General features: G+C 51.3%; 1 protein-coding gene and 1 long non-coding RNA gene across 4 annotated transcripts; one reads left to right on the top strand and one right to left on the bottom strand.

The window, feature by feature from the left end:
• Nucleotides 1-850: 850 nt before the first annotated feature.
• On the bottom strand, nucleotides 851-9,451 carry LOC125085102 (uncharacterized). 2 transcript variants are annotated; one of them, XR_007122776.1, is made up of 5 exons: nucleotides 9,317-9,451; nucleotides 8,934-8,986; nucleotides 3,832-4,112; nucleotides 2,713-2,800; nucleotides 851-1,509 (listed from the first exon to the last, which is right to left on the bottom strand). It is a non-coding gene; the product is annotated as an uncharacterized LOC125085102 (long non-coding RNA). The 2 variants fall into 2 exon arrangements; XR_007122775.1 differs by lacking the exons at nucleotides 851-1,509; nucleotides 2,713-2,800 and having other exon boundaries at nucleotides 3,154-4,112.
• A 175-nt stretch (nucleotides 9,452-9,626) lies between these two features.
• EGR2 (early growth response 2) lies at nucleotides 9,627-16,357 on the top strand. 2 transcript variants are annotated; one of them, XM_047703282.1, is made up of 3 exons: nucleotides 9,627-9,806; nucleotides 12,431-12,539; nucleotides 13,870-16,357. In XM_047703282.1, the coding sequence occupies exons 1-3, from the start codon at nucleotides 9,708-9,710 to the stop codon at nucleotides 15,120-15,122; spliced, it is 1,461 nt and encodes a 486-aa protein (XP_047559238.1). In that variant the 5' UTR covers nucleotides 9,627-9,707; the 3' UTR covers nucleotides 15,123-16,357. The 2 variants fall into 2 exon arrangements, with proteins under 2 accessions (XP_047559238.1, XP_047559239.1); XM_047703283.1 differs by lacking the exon at nucleotides 9,627-9,806 and adding an exon at nucleotides 11,923-12,330.

Here is a 16,357-nt window from a genome sequence, read left to right as displayed (position 1 = left end):
CATTCATGAGATCCCCACCCTCATGACCTAATCACCCCCCAAAGCCCCACCTTTAAATACCATCACACTGGGGAACAGATTTCAACATACAAATTTTAGGGGCACATGACATTTGGTCTACAGGACTAGATGTGGGATGATCAAAGGGATGGGACAGTAACTATTCCAGATGAAGGGAGTGGTGAGAACACAGGCTCTAAAATGGAAAGGAGCTTGGGATTTTTAAGAGGTGGCCCAACATGGTGAGCATGGGGCAGGAGGAAAGAGCTATGGTTGGAGGCATAGGACACAGCCAGGACGTGTAAAGATTTATAGGTCATGGAAAGGAGTATGGATTTTTTATTTTTTTATTTTTTATTTTTTTTTTTTAAAGATTTTATTTATTTATTTGACAGAGAGAAATCACAAGTAAGCAGAGAGGCAGGCAGAGAGAGAGGAGGAAGCAGGCTCCCTGCTGAGCAGAAAGCCCAATGTGGGGCTCGAACCCAGGACCTGGGATCATGACCTGAGCCGAAGGCAGCGGCTTAACCCACTGAGCCACCCAGGCGCCCCATGGAGTATGGATTTTTTAAAAATTGCAACAGGCTGTCAGCTCATCATCAAATTTAACTTTTTAAGCGGGCATTTTCTTTGTTGTTTTATTGTTTTTTTTTTTTTAAAGATTTTATTTATTTATTTGACAGAGAGAGATCACAAGTAGACGGAGAGGAAGGCAGAGAGAGAGAGAGAGGGAAGCAGGCTTCCTGCCAAGCAGAGAGCCCGATGCGGGACTCGATCCCAGGACCCTGAGATCATGACCTGAGCCGAAGGCAGTGGCTTAACCCACTGAGCCACCCAGGCGCCCTGTTTTTATTGTTTTAATATAGATTGTTGGGACCAGGCTTCTGATGAGTCAGAGGTGAAACTGGACCAACACAGGTACTGGCCAGTTCCTGGACTACAAGGCAGCTCCTTCCGCTATACTAATGAATCTCTTGCCACTCTCTGGGCAAACATGAAATTGGGGGGCATTGTTACCCATTAAATAAGGTAAAATTGCCAAATTTTAGCCACACACACAACACATTTTGCCTAAAAATACTATGTGATCATCTTTGAGCAGACCGTGGCATAGGCTAGCTCAGATTGGAAAAAAAAAAGAAACCATCAAGGCACTCCATCCATAAAGTTGATGAATTTGACCCCTCCCCCTGGTCAGGCTGGTCACCCCACTAGGGTAGACCCAACCACACTTACATCACCCTACAAAGATGAGAATCTCTTCTGATTGCACCACAGGCTGATAACCCAGAGGGTGGCAAGCAGTGAGTCAGTGCCAACCTCACCGAAATGGGACAAACAAGGACCACATGGGATGGATCTGAGGCTGGTGGCCCCAAAATTGCCTTCAGTGACCTTGAAGTCTAGGAGCTGGCTGGTTGTCGGCTGTTGTTATCTAGCTTTATGTTGTCTCCCTCTCCCACTGGGGGTAAAATGACATAGGGGTACAAAACAGGGTCAAGCACACACCTGGGGAAGGAAACACATGACCTAAATGTTAACTGGCCACTAGCCATCAAAGTGTCATAGAGATTTCACAAGCATTCAAGGGCCTGGGCCTTCCCAGCTGGTGACTGGGGCTCAGGTTAGACAGAGCTCTCAACATCAGCCCCATGAGACCTGACTGGGAATACCAGCTCCGCCTCCTCAAGAGCTGTGTGGACTTAGATAAGTGCCTTGGCCTCTCTGGGTCTCACCTGGCTTCTACGGGCAGTGGGAAAGGTGAACGTGGCCTTGCCAACATCACAGGGCTGTGTTCTGAGTCCCAAAGGAACTAATGTGTGTGAAAGGGATTTGGGAAGGATAGAGAGCCACATAAAATGTCTGATGAGGCTTTACAAGCTCTGGGAAGTGTGGGAAATCAGGAAGTTCATCAAAGAGTTGATATGGAAGCTGAAAGGATCAAAAGGAAAACTCCAGGGGACAGGCTGTAGGAACTGAGATTGTCCATGTTAAATGGGAGAGGTCGAGAGCCGTATCCAGCCCAGGACTGGTTCTTATTCAGAACATCATGACTAACTTCTTTCATGTCTCCTGAAGAGAAAATGAAATAAAATGCATAATTAAAAAAAGAAGAAGGAGTATTTTCTATCCCTGAAGAATGAATGTCTTGCAAGCATGTTAAATACCAGAATGTGTTACTGAAAGCAAGTTTGGTAATTTTTTCTCTAATGGCCTTACAGGAGATTTGTACCTGAGTGTGGGTGGCTTAAACGTGATTCTGGCTGAAGATAAGGGAAGATACTACACTACAAATAGAGCTTTTCCTCTTTCTTCGTTCCTTCCTCCCTCCCTCCCTTTCTTTCTCTCTCTTTTGTTCTTGGAATTAAGTTCACAGGAATCCCCAGGCTGTAAGCTACACGAAGACAGGGAGTTTTGCTCATGGACACATTCCAAGCACATAGCACTGTACCTGGTATGTAGTAGGCACTTAATAAATCTTCACTGAATGGAGGAACAGAACCCCGTGGCTTGTGCCAGCATTTGGAAGCAAGACCGGCCCATCCCTGTGAAGTCACCTGCTCTCTGCTTCCCCTACCTAAGGAACCCCGGCATGTCCGCATGTCATGGGCCAGCTTCCTAAGTTGCAGCGGCTTTCAGACACCCAGGAATTTGCACAGAGTGGAGGGAGTCGAGCCCATTCCTTTCCAACTTGCACCACCAAACTTTTACTTGAAGTATATACTGGGCTTCCGGACATCATTTTCCATTGATTTGATTTGGAGCTGCCATTACATGACAGAGCGTCGAGATGAGAAGCCTGAAGCATGGGAAAGGCAAGGAAAACAAGTCTTCTTTTGAGGTACCTTCACCTGAGGATTTCTGAGTAACAGATGAAGGGGCTAAAATGGTCATTTTCTTGTTTCATAAAATCCGAACAGAGAGAAGAAAGGATCTAAATTTTTCCGGTTTTTCTCTTTTTGAAATTTCCATGGGCTGTTGCTTACATAATCATTTTTTAAAAAAGATTTTATTTATTTGAGAGTGAGAGCATGGGCGGGGGAAGGGCAAAGGGAGCCGGAAAAGCAGACTGCCCGCTGAGCAGGGAGCTGGACCTACAACCTAGGCTGAAATGGCTTGATCCCAGGACTTGATCCCAAGGGCTCCAGGATCATGATCTGAGCCAAAGGCAGCCGCTTAACCGTCGGAGCTGCCTAGGCGCCCTAACTAATCGTATTTTTAAAGAGCAAATGTTCTAATTCTAAGAGGCTGGGAGTTGCCAGGTTTCTGGGGAGGCTCTGATTATGTGCTTACAAGGGCCATTGACTGAATTGTTCTGTTACCCACTGGTGATCACACTGTAACCACAATATTCTCTCAGGCACAATAGCCCTTGAGCAGAAACATATATTCTAGTTAATTATTAGGATAAAAGAAGTCAGGAGACCATGTGTCAAGGTCTCTATTTAGCATCAGAAAAGCAGACTTGCCAAGGACGCATTCCAAAGGGCCCAGCCTCTGAGGCCACATTCCCCAATCCCATCTTCCGATGAAAAGGACAACACAGATCTGGGCCACCTTCCTGTGTGCAGGAGGGAGGCAACAGATGGCTCTGGAGGGCCTCAGGTTTGGTCAGCCAGCAAACAGGTGAGAAGTTCAGTTCAATGGTTGATGCCTCGTCCCTGTCCTGAAATCATAGACGCCGCCTCCTGCGTTCCCATCCCAATCTACATTCAGCTCGGTTACTAAAGGTCCAGCAACCTGTACAGTTGCTCTGGGAGACGACAATTGGCTTTGCAGTGCCCGCCCTGCCTTTCAGAACATGTTCTTGATTCTCTCCCTTTGACTCACCACAGTGCTCTGGCCAAGGGCAGCTGAGGCAAGTATGCCCAGGCCCACTGTAAAGATGAAGAACCCAAGGCTGGGAGAGAGACGTTAAGTAGCTTGTCTAGTTACACAAGCTAGGGGAGGTCCTGGGAGCACCTGCTGACAGGCGATGGCGTCACAATGCTTGGGTTCACATCTTCGCCCTTCCACTTAAGTAGCTCTGTGGCTTGGGTTTTTGTGACTCAGTTTCTTCATCTATAATGTGAGAAGACTACTGATATCTGCTTCATGGTGTGGTTGGTAGGCTAAGAGATAAGACAACATAGTCAGCAGAGTGCTTAGTACACTTCCGTGCTTGGTCAATTATTAGCCATTATTATCATTAAGGATACTATTACTACAGAGAGATATCATGGAGCCCGATTCCCAATCCTCCCAGTGCTTTTTTGCTGCAGTGATGTACCGGGCAATGGTTCTGCCACTCTCCCGCCCTCCAATCCTTTCCCTCTGCCCTCACCACCTTCCTTATTCAAGACAGTGGAAACTCAAACTCTCTTTCCAGACACTGTGGCCTTTCTGGTTGCTATTTAAAAGCCTGGGCAGGCATGAGGGGATGTGACGTCTCTACTTCTTTGTGGCATATGGCTGAGAAGTATCATCAGATAGGGGCAGAGAATAGCCTATCTTCCTCATAAAGCTGCCACCCAAGACTTGAGTGAGGCAAGAAGAGGAGGCCCTGTTGCTTCCTCCCAGCTTCCTTGGAATTCCTTGGAATTAAATTCCCAGGAATTTCACCAACCCAAGATAATGCCACCAGTCTGCGGCAAAGGTGGAACTGGGAAGGAAGGTCTTGGGGCTCCTTACCCTGAGTCCCTTCCACTCCCCTGCTACATGCATTGCCCTGCATCTGTGACCAGTGGAAGAAAGAGTCAGGAAAGATGGAGGCTGGCCTACAAAGGGCTTCTGGGTTGATGTCCCCACAGTGGTCCTCACTCCCGGCTGCCACTGGGTCAGTGGTATGCACTGTGCTGAGAACAGATGGTAGCAGCTTGGAACTTTCTGATTTAAACTTTCCCCGAAGGGCCTATCTGAAAAGAAGCCCTTCAGAGGCTGTTTTCTGGGGTCCTCGTCCTTGCTGGAAGCCCAGCTTCTCCTAGAGAAATCATTAGAAATATCATGTTGTAGGCTGGGGAGAATTAGTTAATCAGGAGCTCTCTGCTGAGATAGCATATGCAAATCTCAGATGGGCCAGGCCTCATTCTTCTGGATGGAGTTGAAAAAGGAATAGCATAGAGAGTACATGAGACAAAGCAGGAGGCAAGTCCCATCCCCAGGTTACACGAAGGCTAGGAATGTTTCTCATGGAGCCTGCAGATTTCACAGGTCACTTGCTAGCCCACTCTCCCTAAATTTTAAATTTCTATCCTGTACTTCTAAACCTCTTGGAAAAACACCAGTTTTATCATTATGCATTTTGATCTTCCGGGGGAAAAAAAGATGTCATGTCAATTAGGTCATTATTAATGTGGAACTTGGCTTTTGAAGTCCAGATGACTCCTTCCACAAGGGCACAGCTTGTTATAAATTGCGTGCCAATAATTGCTGCTTTCTGTGTTACCTTTTCTCCTTACAGCCGAAACCTGAAACACCTCAGTAATACTACCACCATTATTCTTGGAAGCTGGAAATCTGAATTTGGGAAAAAAAATATCACAAATGTTTCATGCATCAGTATTGGACGTAGAGCTACTCTTTCTGCTTTTATCTGCTGCTGGTTGTGCTCTGTCACGTGACGTACTTGAGAGATGTGGGCTTTGGCAATTGAGAGAATGGGGTTCATATTCTGGCTCAGCAACTTCCCAGTTGTGTGAATTTGGGTAAACTCTATCTTCCTGAGCCTTATTTCCCTCATCTGTGAAATGGGACAAAATGGCCCAATTTTGCAAGATGGTTGTGAAGAATAAAGCAACAAACCTAGAAAAATATAGTGTAATGTCTATCTACAAAGTAGATGTTCAGTAAGAATAATAATTTAAAAGCTAACAATTAGTGAATACTTATTATGTCCCAAATGGTATGCTAAGTGCTTTTCATATATCACTATATTTAATCCCCAATATACCCTATGAGATATGTATAATTACCTTTTCCCTTTTTATAGATGAGTAAACTGAGGCACAGAGAAGTTATATAAGTTGCTTAAGAACACACAGCCAGGTAGTGTCAGAATTAGGATTTAAATCTAGGGCCTAGGATTCAAATCTAGGCCATCTGGGCCTCCAAAGCTCATAATCTTAACCACAAGAAATGATGGTCATTCTTGTCAAGATTATTAAACTGAAATATGAAGTGTTTGATTTTTTGTTTGTTTAAATGCTGCAAAGCAACTATTTTGACAACTGGATGCAGTTACTGGCCCCGTCCCATTGTCAACATAAAAAGAAAGCTTCTGTAGGAAGTTTGACATTATTTGGAAAAAGGAAAATTGCTTTCCATAACCTGGTAATGTAAGCAGGCTACAGACATGTATATGGAAAAAAGAATCCAGGAATTCCCTAGTTACAGTGAACTTCATTTTTCATACATTTAAACATATAAACTGAAAGATTTAACATTTAAAGACATAAAAAAGGTGGGGGGGGGGATTTGGAATGGAGGTTTTACTTTGAGCCTTTGTGACCAAACTGACAGACTACCAGTTATTAACCTGGACCACAGACTGGTAGGTACCTCGTCTTCAACAATTGTGATAAATGAGGCACTGATTTGCTTTTTATTTTTTTGCCAGCAGTGGTAAAGTGATCAGTAGGTCTGACATGATGTGTTTCTACTAGAGAGGCTGCCCTTCTCCAGTTTATCAATTTTCAATGGGACAAAATTCACTTGGCCTGTCATTTCCTGATTGAGAAATAGACAAATAAGGAATGTTATTTCATTAAGACTGTCACTGAAACACAATACTGATGTCAATAAGCATTTCTGTCTATGTTCCCTCTTCCTGCTGAAATCTTGTTGGCATGTTCTCATTCGTTTGCAGAAGCTGACTGGTAAAAAAAAAAAAAATCGCAAAATTTAAAATTATAATGCCCTTGTCATTAGCCAGAAAAGATAATAGCAGAGAAAAAGGACAGCTCTTGTAGAGCTTAAAATCTCCTGGGGGTAGGGTGGGGGGGCTGGCGTATGGCTTGGGAAGGTAATCCTCAGCCCCAGTGCACTAGGTATGAAAGGTGGACTAAAGGTTTCCACCCTCTTCATTCTACAAATAAATACACTTTGCTTCCTCCCACACTGGGGCCTTTTGACACCTGCTTTTTTCTCCTGGGAATGCTTTCTCCACTCAACTTTCCTCAATACCTTGCTCATCCTTCAGATCTTGGGTTAGAGAAGCCTTCCTCAATATTCTAGGCTCGGTTGGGTCCTCTGTCCTTTTCCTTCACTGGGGTCAAACACTGTCGTTGTTTGTGGTTGTGTAACTGTGTGACTGACTGCCAGCTCCATGGGGACAGGAACCAGGCCTGGTTTTAGGCACCACCGTATGCCCAGGGTTTGTCCTAGCTCTTGAAACACAGCTGGTGCTTAAGAAATATCTGTTGACTTATTGATGGGTCACCCTTGAGGGTGAGCTAAGTACCCCCTGCTTAAGCCAGTGTTGTTGCTGTTACAAAATGAGATCACAGGACTCTTACTTCCTCCTCACCAGACAATTTGTGCCAACAAAACAATTTCAGTTGCAATGCTTCTCTCAGGCTTCCCAGCAACACTGATTGGCATAATCTGTGCTTGGTTTACAGTCTCTGGGATTACCAGATGCCTAGTGAGATGCTGAATGTGGGGAATGATTTATCTGTTTTCTCAGTACACAGGGGCACCTTTAAGAAAGGCTTGGCTGGATGGCAGAGTTGGCAATCAGCCTGATTTTCACTGAGATGCACATGTCCTATGCCATTCGAGTTCAGAGCCATAATCTCATGTGTGTCTGCAGTTAAGAGCAATTCTGACACCCCTTTGATTCCCACTCCGGTAGCTGGATTAGAATGGGAGTGAGTGAAAAGGACATTGCAATAGGATTGGCCTCTAACGATGTTAAAAATATTTCTTAATAAATCAAAATACAAACGTTAACACATTATTTGTGATATGCCTCATGGCTGATTGTGATTCTCAGTCCACATCATGGGGGGGGGGCGGGGCGGGGGAACCTGGAAGCCACTTACAGAGGGGACCCTGAGGGCTAGCCTGAAACCTCAGGCTGCCCACCTTGTTCCTCCCTCCCACCGCATTCCCCACTTGTAGGGGCAAGCCCACAAACTGCTACTCTCCTTAGCACATCTGAATCTGGCATTAATAACCCTACCACATCTTGGAGTGCCCCATCTACTTGGGCATTTTGACAACTCTATTTTAAAGAAAGGTATTTATTTGTTTAGGTTTTTTTTTTTTTAAGTTTTTTGGGAGAGGGGTGATTTTAGGAATCAATTTATTTGTAATAGTTGGTTCTTTCAGTTTTTTGATCAGAGTAAGTTCAAGTGCCTAAAAGTAGAGGATACATCTCCATCCCAACTGCCACACACCCCCTTCCTTGCTTCTCTCCTCCCCAGCACTGTATGGGCTCCGTAAACACCTGCGGAGTTTCTTCTGTCGCACTTCTTTCTTCCCTCACTTACACCCTCCAGGAAGGATACTATGCGCTTGAGTTCTCCTATTACAGGGCCTATTAGCATGCTGGCTTTGTGCCAGCCTGCTTACTCCATCCACAACATAGGTCTAGAGAGCCCAAGAATTCAAATTCTGCCTTCACCCTGGGGAGCGGTGTGCGTCCATGACGGTCCTGCAGCCCTTGCCCTTTGAAAGCCCTGATCTCAGCTTCCCTCTACTCAGAAATGCCAAAGAAAAGAGATGAAGTTGGCGCAGGTGACCTGTTTCTTCTCTAGTGGGCCGAGCTAGTCTCTCAATCCTCAAAGAGCTGTTCCCTTTCCGGAGCTGGGCCCACCCCACCCCACCCCAGAGAAGGATGTAGCGACCAGAACACTGTACTTGGAGTCCGAAGAGCAGGCTGCAAGTTTGAATACCACCACTTATCAGCTGCGTGATTTTAGGCAAGTCACTTTAGCTTTCTTATTACTTACCACGGAGTGGCTCGCTTGAAATGAGTGTGCCTAGACTTCGTTCCACTAGCATTCTTTAAAAAAAGAAGAAAAAGAAGAAGGTGGTTACAGGAAGTATCTACTGACCCGTTTCCAGCAGAGGTTCAAGAGAGGGCCTCCCAGGACTGGTCCCAGGTGCCTTCCCGGGAGCCAGCGGAGCCTCTCGGCTGCTCTTGGTCGCCCCCCTACCCCAGTCCACCCCAGGCACACTGCGGGCTTGACAGGGTGTAGCTCTTGAGAGAGGTTTGAGTTGTTGGAAAGCTCCGAATAATTCCCAGTCACTCCCATTTGCGCACTCTAATGCGCTTGTCAGACGGGCCAGACAAGCCCGCCTCTCCTCGGTGGGGCCCCCTTCCCGGCCTCACCCCCAAACTCTGCCTCCTCCTTCGGGAAGGGTAACAGGCGAGGACCGCAAGTCACTCCTATGCCAGTGCCGCTCCCAGCCTGCGTTCGGCCCTTTGCGCCCTTCTCAGCCCGCACTCCGGCGTCCAGGAGCTCCCCCTCCGGGCGGCGCAGGGTGGCCACCGGCGGGGTTGTCAGCAGCACCCGCCGCGGGGCGGCCCCGGCGACTCGCCCGCCCATGTGCGTGGAGAGGAGCGAAGCTCTAGCAGTCGCCGCGCCCGCGCCTGCTGCGTGCGTGTGGGTGCCTCACCTACGAGGCCGGCGGGGGCCGTAACCCGAGTCCCGCTGCCACGACCCACATTTGCATAATTTGGTTCCCCCCCACCCCGCCTTCTTTCGGACTCAAGGCTGGAGATGCGAGTCGGGCTCCCCTCCGAGGCGTCGTCTTGCCGGTGGTCAGCGCGGGGGCCGCGGGACCGGCCGGAGCGCAGGCGGAGTGGGCTGGCGCACGTGGTAAGAGCGCAGCTTTCTTTTTTCTTTTCTTTTCCTTTTCTTTCTTTCTTTCTTTCTTTCTTTCTTTCTTTCTTTCTTTTTTAATAAGAAATGGGACTTTGCACGTTTACACCGAGGGTTGGGTATCTACAAGGGCACTAACGTCGCTATGATTTCCTTCCTTTCCCTTTTATTTTTATCTCCAATTGGAAAAAGAGCGCGCAGTGCGAGCGGTAAACTTTCCCAATTTTTTTCTGGGCGTTTGGTCAGGAAAGTGGCCGGCCGCTCGAGAAGACAATTCCGCGGCGGGCAGGGGGAGACGCGACGCTTGGGCGGAGGAGCAGAAGCCGCTGCCGGCCTCCCCCGGGGCCCTCACCGCCGCGCGCCCGCCCTGGGTGGGAGCGGGCTGGCTGCGGCGGCGGCCGCGGCAGGTGAGCGGCGGGAGAGCCGCCTGCAGCGCCTAGCTTCCTCCACGGCGTGGCGTCGTGGTTCTCGCCCGCCCGGGCCCCCACGAGGTTGGGGCCGTCCCGGGCCGGGGGCGGGAAAGGGCCTGGCCTGGCCTGGCCAGGCCCCAGAGGCTGCCCCCGCGCTTCATCCCAGGTCTTGGCGGCTTTGGGGCGCAACGGAACCAGGCAGGCGGCGGCGGGCCGGCTTGGGCAGCTGGGAGCAGCCTCCCGCGGGGCCCGGGCCAAGCCGGGAGCGCTGCGGCGGTGGGACGGGAGGCGGGAGTGGTGCGTTCAGCGAGCCAGAACCCACCGCTTTATGGACCTCTGGAAAGTTTTTTAAAAATTGCTTTGGGAACTAAACAGGAAGGTTTCCATCCGGGACAGTTTTGTTGTTGTTGTCGTTGTTATTTTTTACTCGAAAAGGGAAACGCGTGTGGGGCTGATGGCGGTTCGAAATTGGCCTTAGCGACGCTGTTGGCTGTCACTTGGGACCTCGCTGGGCTCACCGAAGTGGCTCTTGGCGAGGCAAAGCAACAAGATTCTTCCAAATGTGCGTGTTGTGGAGTAGGGCTCCGGGGAGGGCAGGGCGTACCCGCCGAGTGTAGCCGTTCGGGGGTCGGGGGCTGCCGGCTCGGCGAAAGAAGGTGAGGAGGGGTGTCTTGGCAAGGTACCCAGTGTAGCAACCCCCGGCGCGCACTTGGCGGGCCGGGCGCTCTGTTGGCAAGGCGGGCGCCCCGGCGCGCTGTCAACAGGGAGGTGTGTAGAGTAAGGTGTGCGAGTGGGTGTGTGAAGAAGGCAGCGGGGGCGGGAGTGTGTGTAGCGGAAGTGGAGCGTGTGTGAGTGTAAGAGTGTGTGTGCGTGTGCGCGGCAGGGCAGGGTGAGTGTCCAAGCCTCCATCTGGACGCCCCCACACAGCCGACCGCCCAGACGCGCCGGGAAGGGCGCCCGCTCCGCGCAGCAGCTGAAGGGGGGCGGGGAGCGCGCGGGCAGAGGAAGGGGGGGGGTGTCTCCGGCTGAGGATTTCTCTCGAAGCTCGCCGCAGTTATTCTGCTCCTCCTAGGGTCTACCCCCCAGCCCCAAGATGCCCGAAATACTTAAACAAACAAACAACCCCAAACCTGTTCCGTTTTCGCTCCTGTATAAATAGAACAGACTTTCCAAAAAAGCAATACCGCATTCACTCTTATCACCAGCCACTTCTTTCCACCAAGTAATTCAGAAAAAAACAGTCAGCTTCCGTGAATGCATGCAGCCTTTTTTTTTTTTTTTTCTTCGGTGCCTCCTTTTGCTTGCGGTTTTGAGCTGCCAAGAAAGTGAGTAGGGGTTTGACTGTAGTGTCTCGGCTCCGTTCGGTTTCTTTCCGAAGTTTAATTTTCCGGAATGGCTCCCAAACAAGGGCTGGGGAGGCGGAGCCGCCGGCACCGGATCTTCGCCTTTTTTGGAAAGTCCCGGAGAACCGGAATTCCTCCCCACCCGGGGAGGCCTCGCCGCAGCTAAGACCCGCAAGCTCTTCCCGGGTGGCCTGAGCCAGACTCGCGGCGCGCCGGCTCACAGCTGGGCCCTGCGCCCTGGATGGGGACTGGGCCTCGGGCTGCGCGCCCTAGACCCCGGCGATTCCCGGCTGAGAGCCGGGAGTCGCGAGCCCGGCGGAGCCCGCGCTGCCGAGCCCGTATGCAAATCGGCCATGTGACGGCAAGAAGCCGCCTGGCCCAGCCCTGTTCCTCAGTCCATATATGGGCAGCGACGTCACGGGCATTGAGGACCTGCCCATAAATACTTACAGCAACACTTTCCGTCTAACCGAGAGAGCAGCAATTGATTAATAGCTCGGCGAGGGGACACACTGACTGTTATAATAACACTACACCAGCAACTCCTGGCTTCCCAGCCGGAACACAGGAGAGAGTCAGTGGCAAATAGTCATTTTCTTCTTTCTTAGAAAAAACAGCAACTTGTTTGCTAGTTTTATTTCTGTTGGATTTTTTTTTTTTTTTTTTTTTTTTTTTTTTGGTGGTTGCTTTTAAGCGTGGAGGGCAAAAGGAGATACCAACTTAGACTCAGTCCATTCCCTCTCCAAAACGGCTTCTCTGACGCTCCAGGTAGAGAGGGAGTTGGGTCTCCAGGTTGTGCGAGGAGCAAATGATGACCGCCAAGGCCGTAGACAAAATCCCAGTAACTCTCAGTGGTTTTGTGCACCAGCTGTCTGACAACATCTACCCGGTGGAGGACCTCGCCGCCACGTCGGTGACCATCTTCCCCAATGCCGAACTGGGAGGCCCCTTTGACCAGATGAACGGAGTCGCCGGAGGTAAGCCGCATGCCTCCTTTGCGGGCTGGGACCCACGCGGCTCGAAGGTGGTGGGTGGGGTGCGGTGCGTGTGCAGGACTTGGAGGAGAGGGTTGGGGCGCGAGGTGGACGGTGTTGACCCAACGGGGTGCAGGAGAAGCCCGCGGGAGCAAGGACCCGATCTCTGGAGCTGGGCGCGCGGGCAAATGCACTCAGTCGTCAGGGAGCGGGCGTGCGTGCGCCGCGGCGCGCCCAGCCCCCGGCGGGCGCGGGGATGAGAGTAGAATAGGTGCCCGACCAGGCGTCGGGCTTGTGCCGGCTCGTGGGCCGCCGGTACCCAGGCCTCCCTCTCCCGGGGAAGGGACAAAGTGACGAGAAAGTTCGGGGCTCCGGAGGAGAGCTGGAAAGCCGAGCGGCGGAGAAGCGCCAGAGGAAAGCGTCCGCCGCTCCCTCCCGGGCAGAACCGACCCCGGGAAAAATCTCCGAGCGCGTTCCGAGAGCGGCCAGAAGGAGCGCCCCCACCTGCGCGCCGCCTGCGAAGTTGAGGGGGTTGGCGAGGCGGGAAGGAGGAGGAGGAGGAGGGCGGGCAACGGCGGGAAGCGGCCCCCTGGCTGCCGAAGGAGGCCCGCGGGGGCACCGGCGCCGCTGGTTTCCTTGGCGATGCAGTGGAAAGTGGTCCGCCGCGGTCCCCGCTCCTTCCTCGAAGCTCCACTACTGGCCTTGGGCTGGGGCGTGCGGGTGTTGGACAAGGCTGAGAAGGTTGGGAAAGGAAGGAAACCTATCGATTCCTTCCACTGCAGCGCCCCATACCCTCCAGCAGCCGTCAGCTGTAGCGCAGCGGGAGAGGGAGGGAGGGTAGGCACCGCGGAGGGGTAGCAGCCAGAAATCACTGATCTCTTTCTCAGGCTCCCCTCTCTCCGGCGGCACTGGCTGGGAGCAGTCTCCTGGTTAGTGTCTGCCCTGGAGCCGCAGCCGTGGGACCCCCAGACAAAGGAGAGGGAGAGAATTTCCAGGCAGATGGGGGATTTTTGATATTGTTGTTGCTATTATTGGGTGTTTTTATTGGGGACGAGAGCCACAGATGGCTGTGTGGGGGGGTTGGGAGTAGCTCATCCTGGCTTTCCTGGAGGTAGTTTGAGTCCCAGACTGTCACTGGCTGCTGCCGGGATCCTGGGCTACCCTCTTCTTACTGTCTTTGGTCTGCAGTTTTCCCACCTGTTGGACTCTGCCCCAACTCTACTGTGCTAGGATCTTGGGATTTGGGAATGGACCTATGTTTAGAGGGAGATAACAAGGGATGCTTGGCTGCATTGCCATTGCTCCACCTCCATTGTTTCTATTCCCTCCCCAGATGGCATGATCAACATTGACATGACCGGAGAGAAGAGGTCCTTGGATCTCCCATATCCCAGCAGCTTTGCTCCCGTCTCTGCACCTAGAAACCAGACCTTCACGTACATGGGCAAGTTCTCCATTGACCCCCAGTACCCTGGTGCCAGCTGCTACCCAGAAGGCATCATCAATATTGTGAGTGCAGGCATCCTGCAAGGGGTTACCTCCCCAGCTTCGACCACAGCCTCGTCCAGCGTCACCTCTGCCTCCCCCAACCCACTGGCCACAGGACCCCTGGGTGTGTGCACCATGTCTCAGACCCAGCCTGACCTGGACCAACTGTACTCTCCACCGCCACCTCCTCCTTATTCTGGCTGTGCGGGAGACATCTACCAGGACCCCTCGGCGTTCCTGTCAGCAGCCACCACCTCCAGCTCCTCCTCTCTGGCCTACCCACCACCTCCTTCCTACCCCTCCCCTAAGCCAGCCACGGACCCTGGTCTCTTTCCCATGATCCCAGACTATCCTGGATTCTTCCAACCACAGTGTCCAAGAGACCTACACGGTACAGCTGGCCCAGACCGCAAACCCTTTCCCTGCCCTCTGGACTCATTGCGAGTCCCTCCTCCACTCACTCCACTGTCCACCATTCGCAACTTTACCCTGGGGGGCCCCAGTTCTGGGGCCACAGGGCCAGGGGCCAGTGGAGGCAGTGAGGGACCCCGGCTGCCTGGCAGCAGCTCAGCCGCCGCCGCCGCCGCCGCCGCTTATAACCCCCACCACCTGCCGCTGCGGCCCATTCTGAGGCCTCGCAAGTACCCCAACAGGCCTAGCAAGACCCCAGTGCACGAGAGGCCCTACCCGTGCCCAGCAGAAGGCTGTGACCGCCGCTTCTCCCGCTCTGACGAGCTCACCCGACACATCCGAATCCACACGGGACACAAGCCCTTCCAGTGTCGGATTTGCATGCGCAACTTCAGCCGCAGTGACCACCTCACTACCCACATCCGCACCCACACGGGCGAGAAGCCCTTCGCCTGTGACTACTGCGGCCGCAAGTTTGCCCGGAGTGATGAGAGGAAGCGCCACACCAAGATCCACCTGAGACAGAAGGAGCGCAAAAGCAGTGCCCCCTCCTCAGCCATGCCAGCTGCATCCACGGCCTCATGCCCCGGGGGCGCGCAGGCTGGGGGGCCCCTGTGTGGCAGCACCAGCGGCACGCTCGGTGGAGGATCTCTGGCCCCTTGCTCCTCTCGGACCCGAACACCTTGAGATGAGACTCAGGCTGACACACCAGCTCCCTGAGGCCCCGGAGGCCCCTCGTCCCCTGGTCCACTGGAGCTGCACAACAAACACTACCAACCCTGTCCTGCCCCTCTCTTCCCTCCCTGGGCCAAGGGCCTTGGTGGAGCCCAGCACTGCCCTCTTTCCACCTAGAAGCAGGTCCTTCCCGAAACTTAGGCCACTTTAGTCTCTCTTAGGTGAGTTGACTCTCACCCCAAGTTAATGAGCGGGGAGGCTCAGAAGGGGGTGGGGTGGGGGCCCCTGGCCTAGAGGGCTGAGGCCTGACCCTGGTTTAAAGGGTTGTTTGACTAGGTTTTGCTTCCTCCGCTCTCTCATATTTTGTCCCATTACAGATTTTTTTGTCTCTGGACGTCCCAATTGGAAACTTTTTCTACAGTAGGTTGGGAGATGCTGCTCCCTTCAGGTGGAGGCAGCAGAAAGAAGGAAAGCTGATGTGCACTTTATGGCTTGGGACTGATTTGGGGACTCTGTACAGTGAATGAAGCATGGCCTTTATGCTGCATTCTGTGGCCCTAGAACAGTGAATCAAAGCTTATCTAGTCGTTCCACCCCTTTAAGCAGTATGTATTATAAACTCAGAGAACGGAAGTGCAATGCGATGGGAGGGACATAGCAATATCTGCTCCTTTTTGAGTTGTTTGAGAAACAGAGAGACTATTTTTTCAGTGTATATCCACTCAGATTTTGTGTATTTTTGATGTGCACTGTTCTCCAAGTTCTGAACCTTTGGGAAGAAAAGTAAAGCATTTATGATCTCTTGCAATGAGTCAGAAGTTAACTTATTTAAAGGGGGATGTACATATATTCTCTGAAACTAGGATGCATGCAGTCTTGTTGGAAGTGTCCTCGGTGCCTTGTGTGATGTGGACAATGTTACAGGGTCTGCATGTAAATGGGTTGCCTTACTATGGAAAAAAAAAAATCACTCCCTGGGTTTAGTATGGCTGTACATTTCTGCCTATTAATATTTGGATTTTTTTTTTTTAGAAAGTATATTTTTGTATGCTCTGTTTTGTGACTTAAAAGTGTTACCTTTGTAGTCGAATTGCAGATAAGAATGTAAATAATATTACTGGAGCTGACTTGTTTGGTTATTAGCTCTTAATAGTTGTGGAACTATAAATGATTTATTCTAACGCAAAAACCACTAACTGAAGTTCAGATAATGGATGGTTTATGACTATAGTGTAAATAAATACTTT

Source organism: Lutra lutra, chromosome 14 (assembly GCF_902655055.1).
Source record: "Lutra lutra chromosome 14, mLutLut1.2, whole genome shotgun sequence".
In the NCBI taxonomy this organism is placed as follows: Eukaryota; Metazoa; Chordata; class Mammalia; order Carnivora; family Mustelidae; genus Lutra; species Lutra lutra.
The sequence above is the reverse complement of the archived record's forward strand: the minus strand, read 5'-3'. Positions and strand labels throughout refer to the sequence as shown.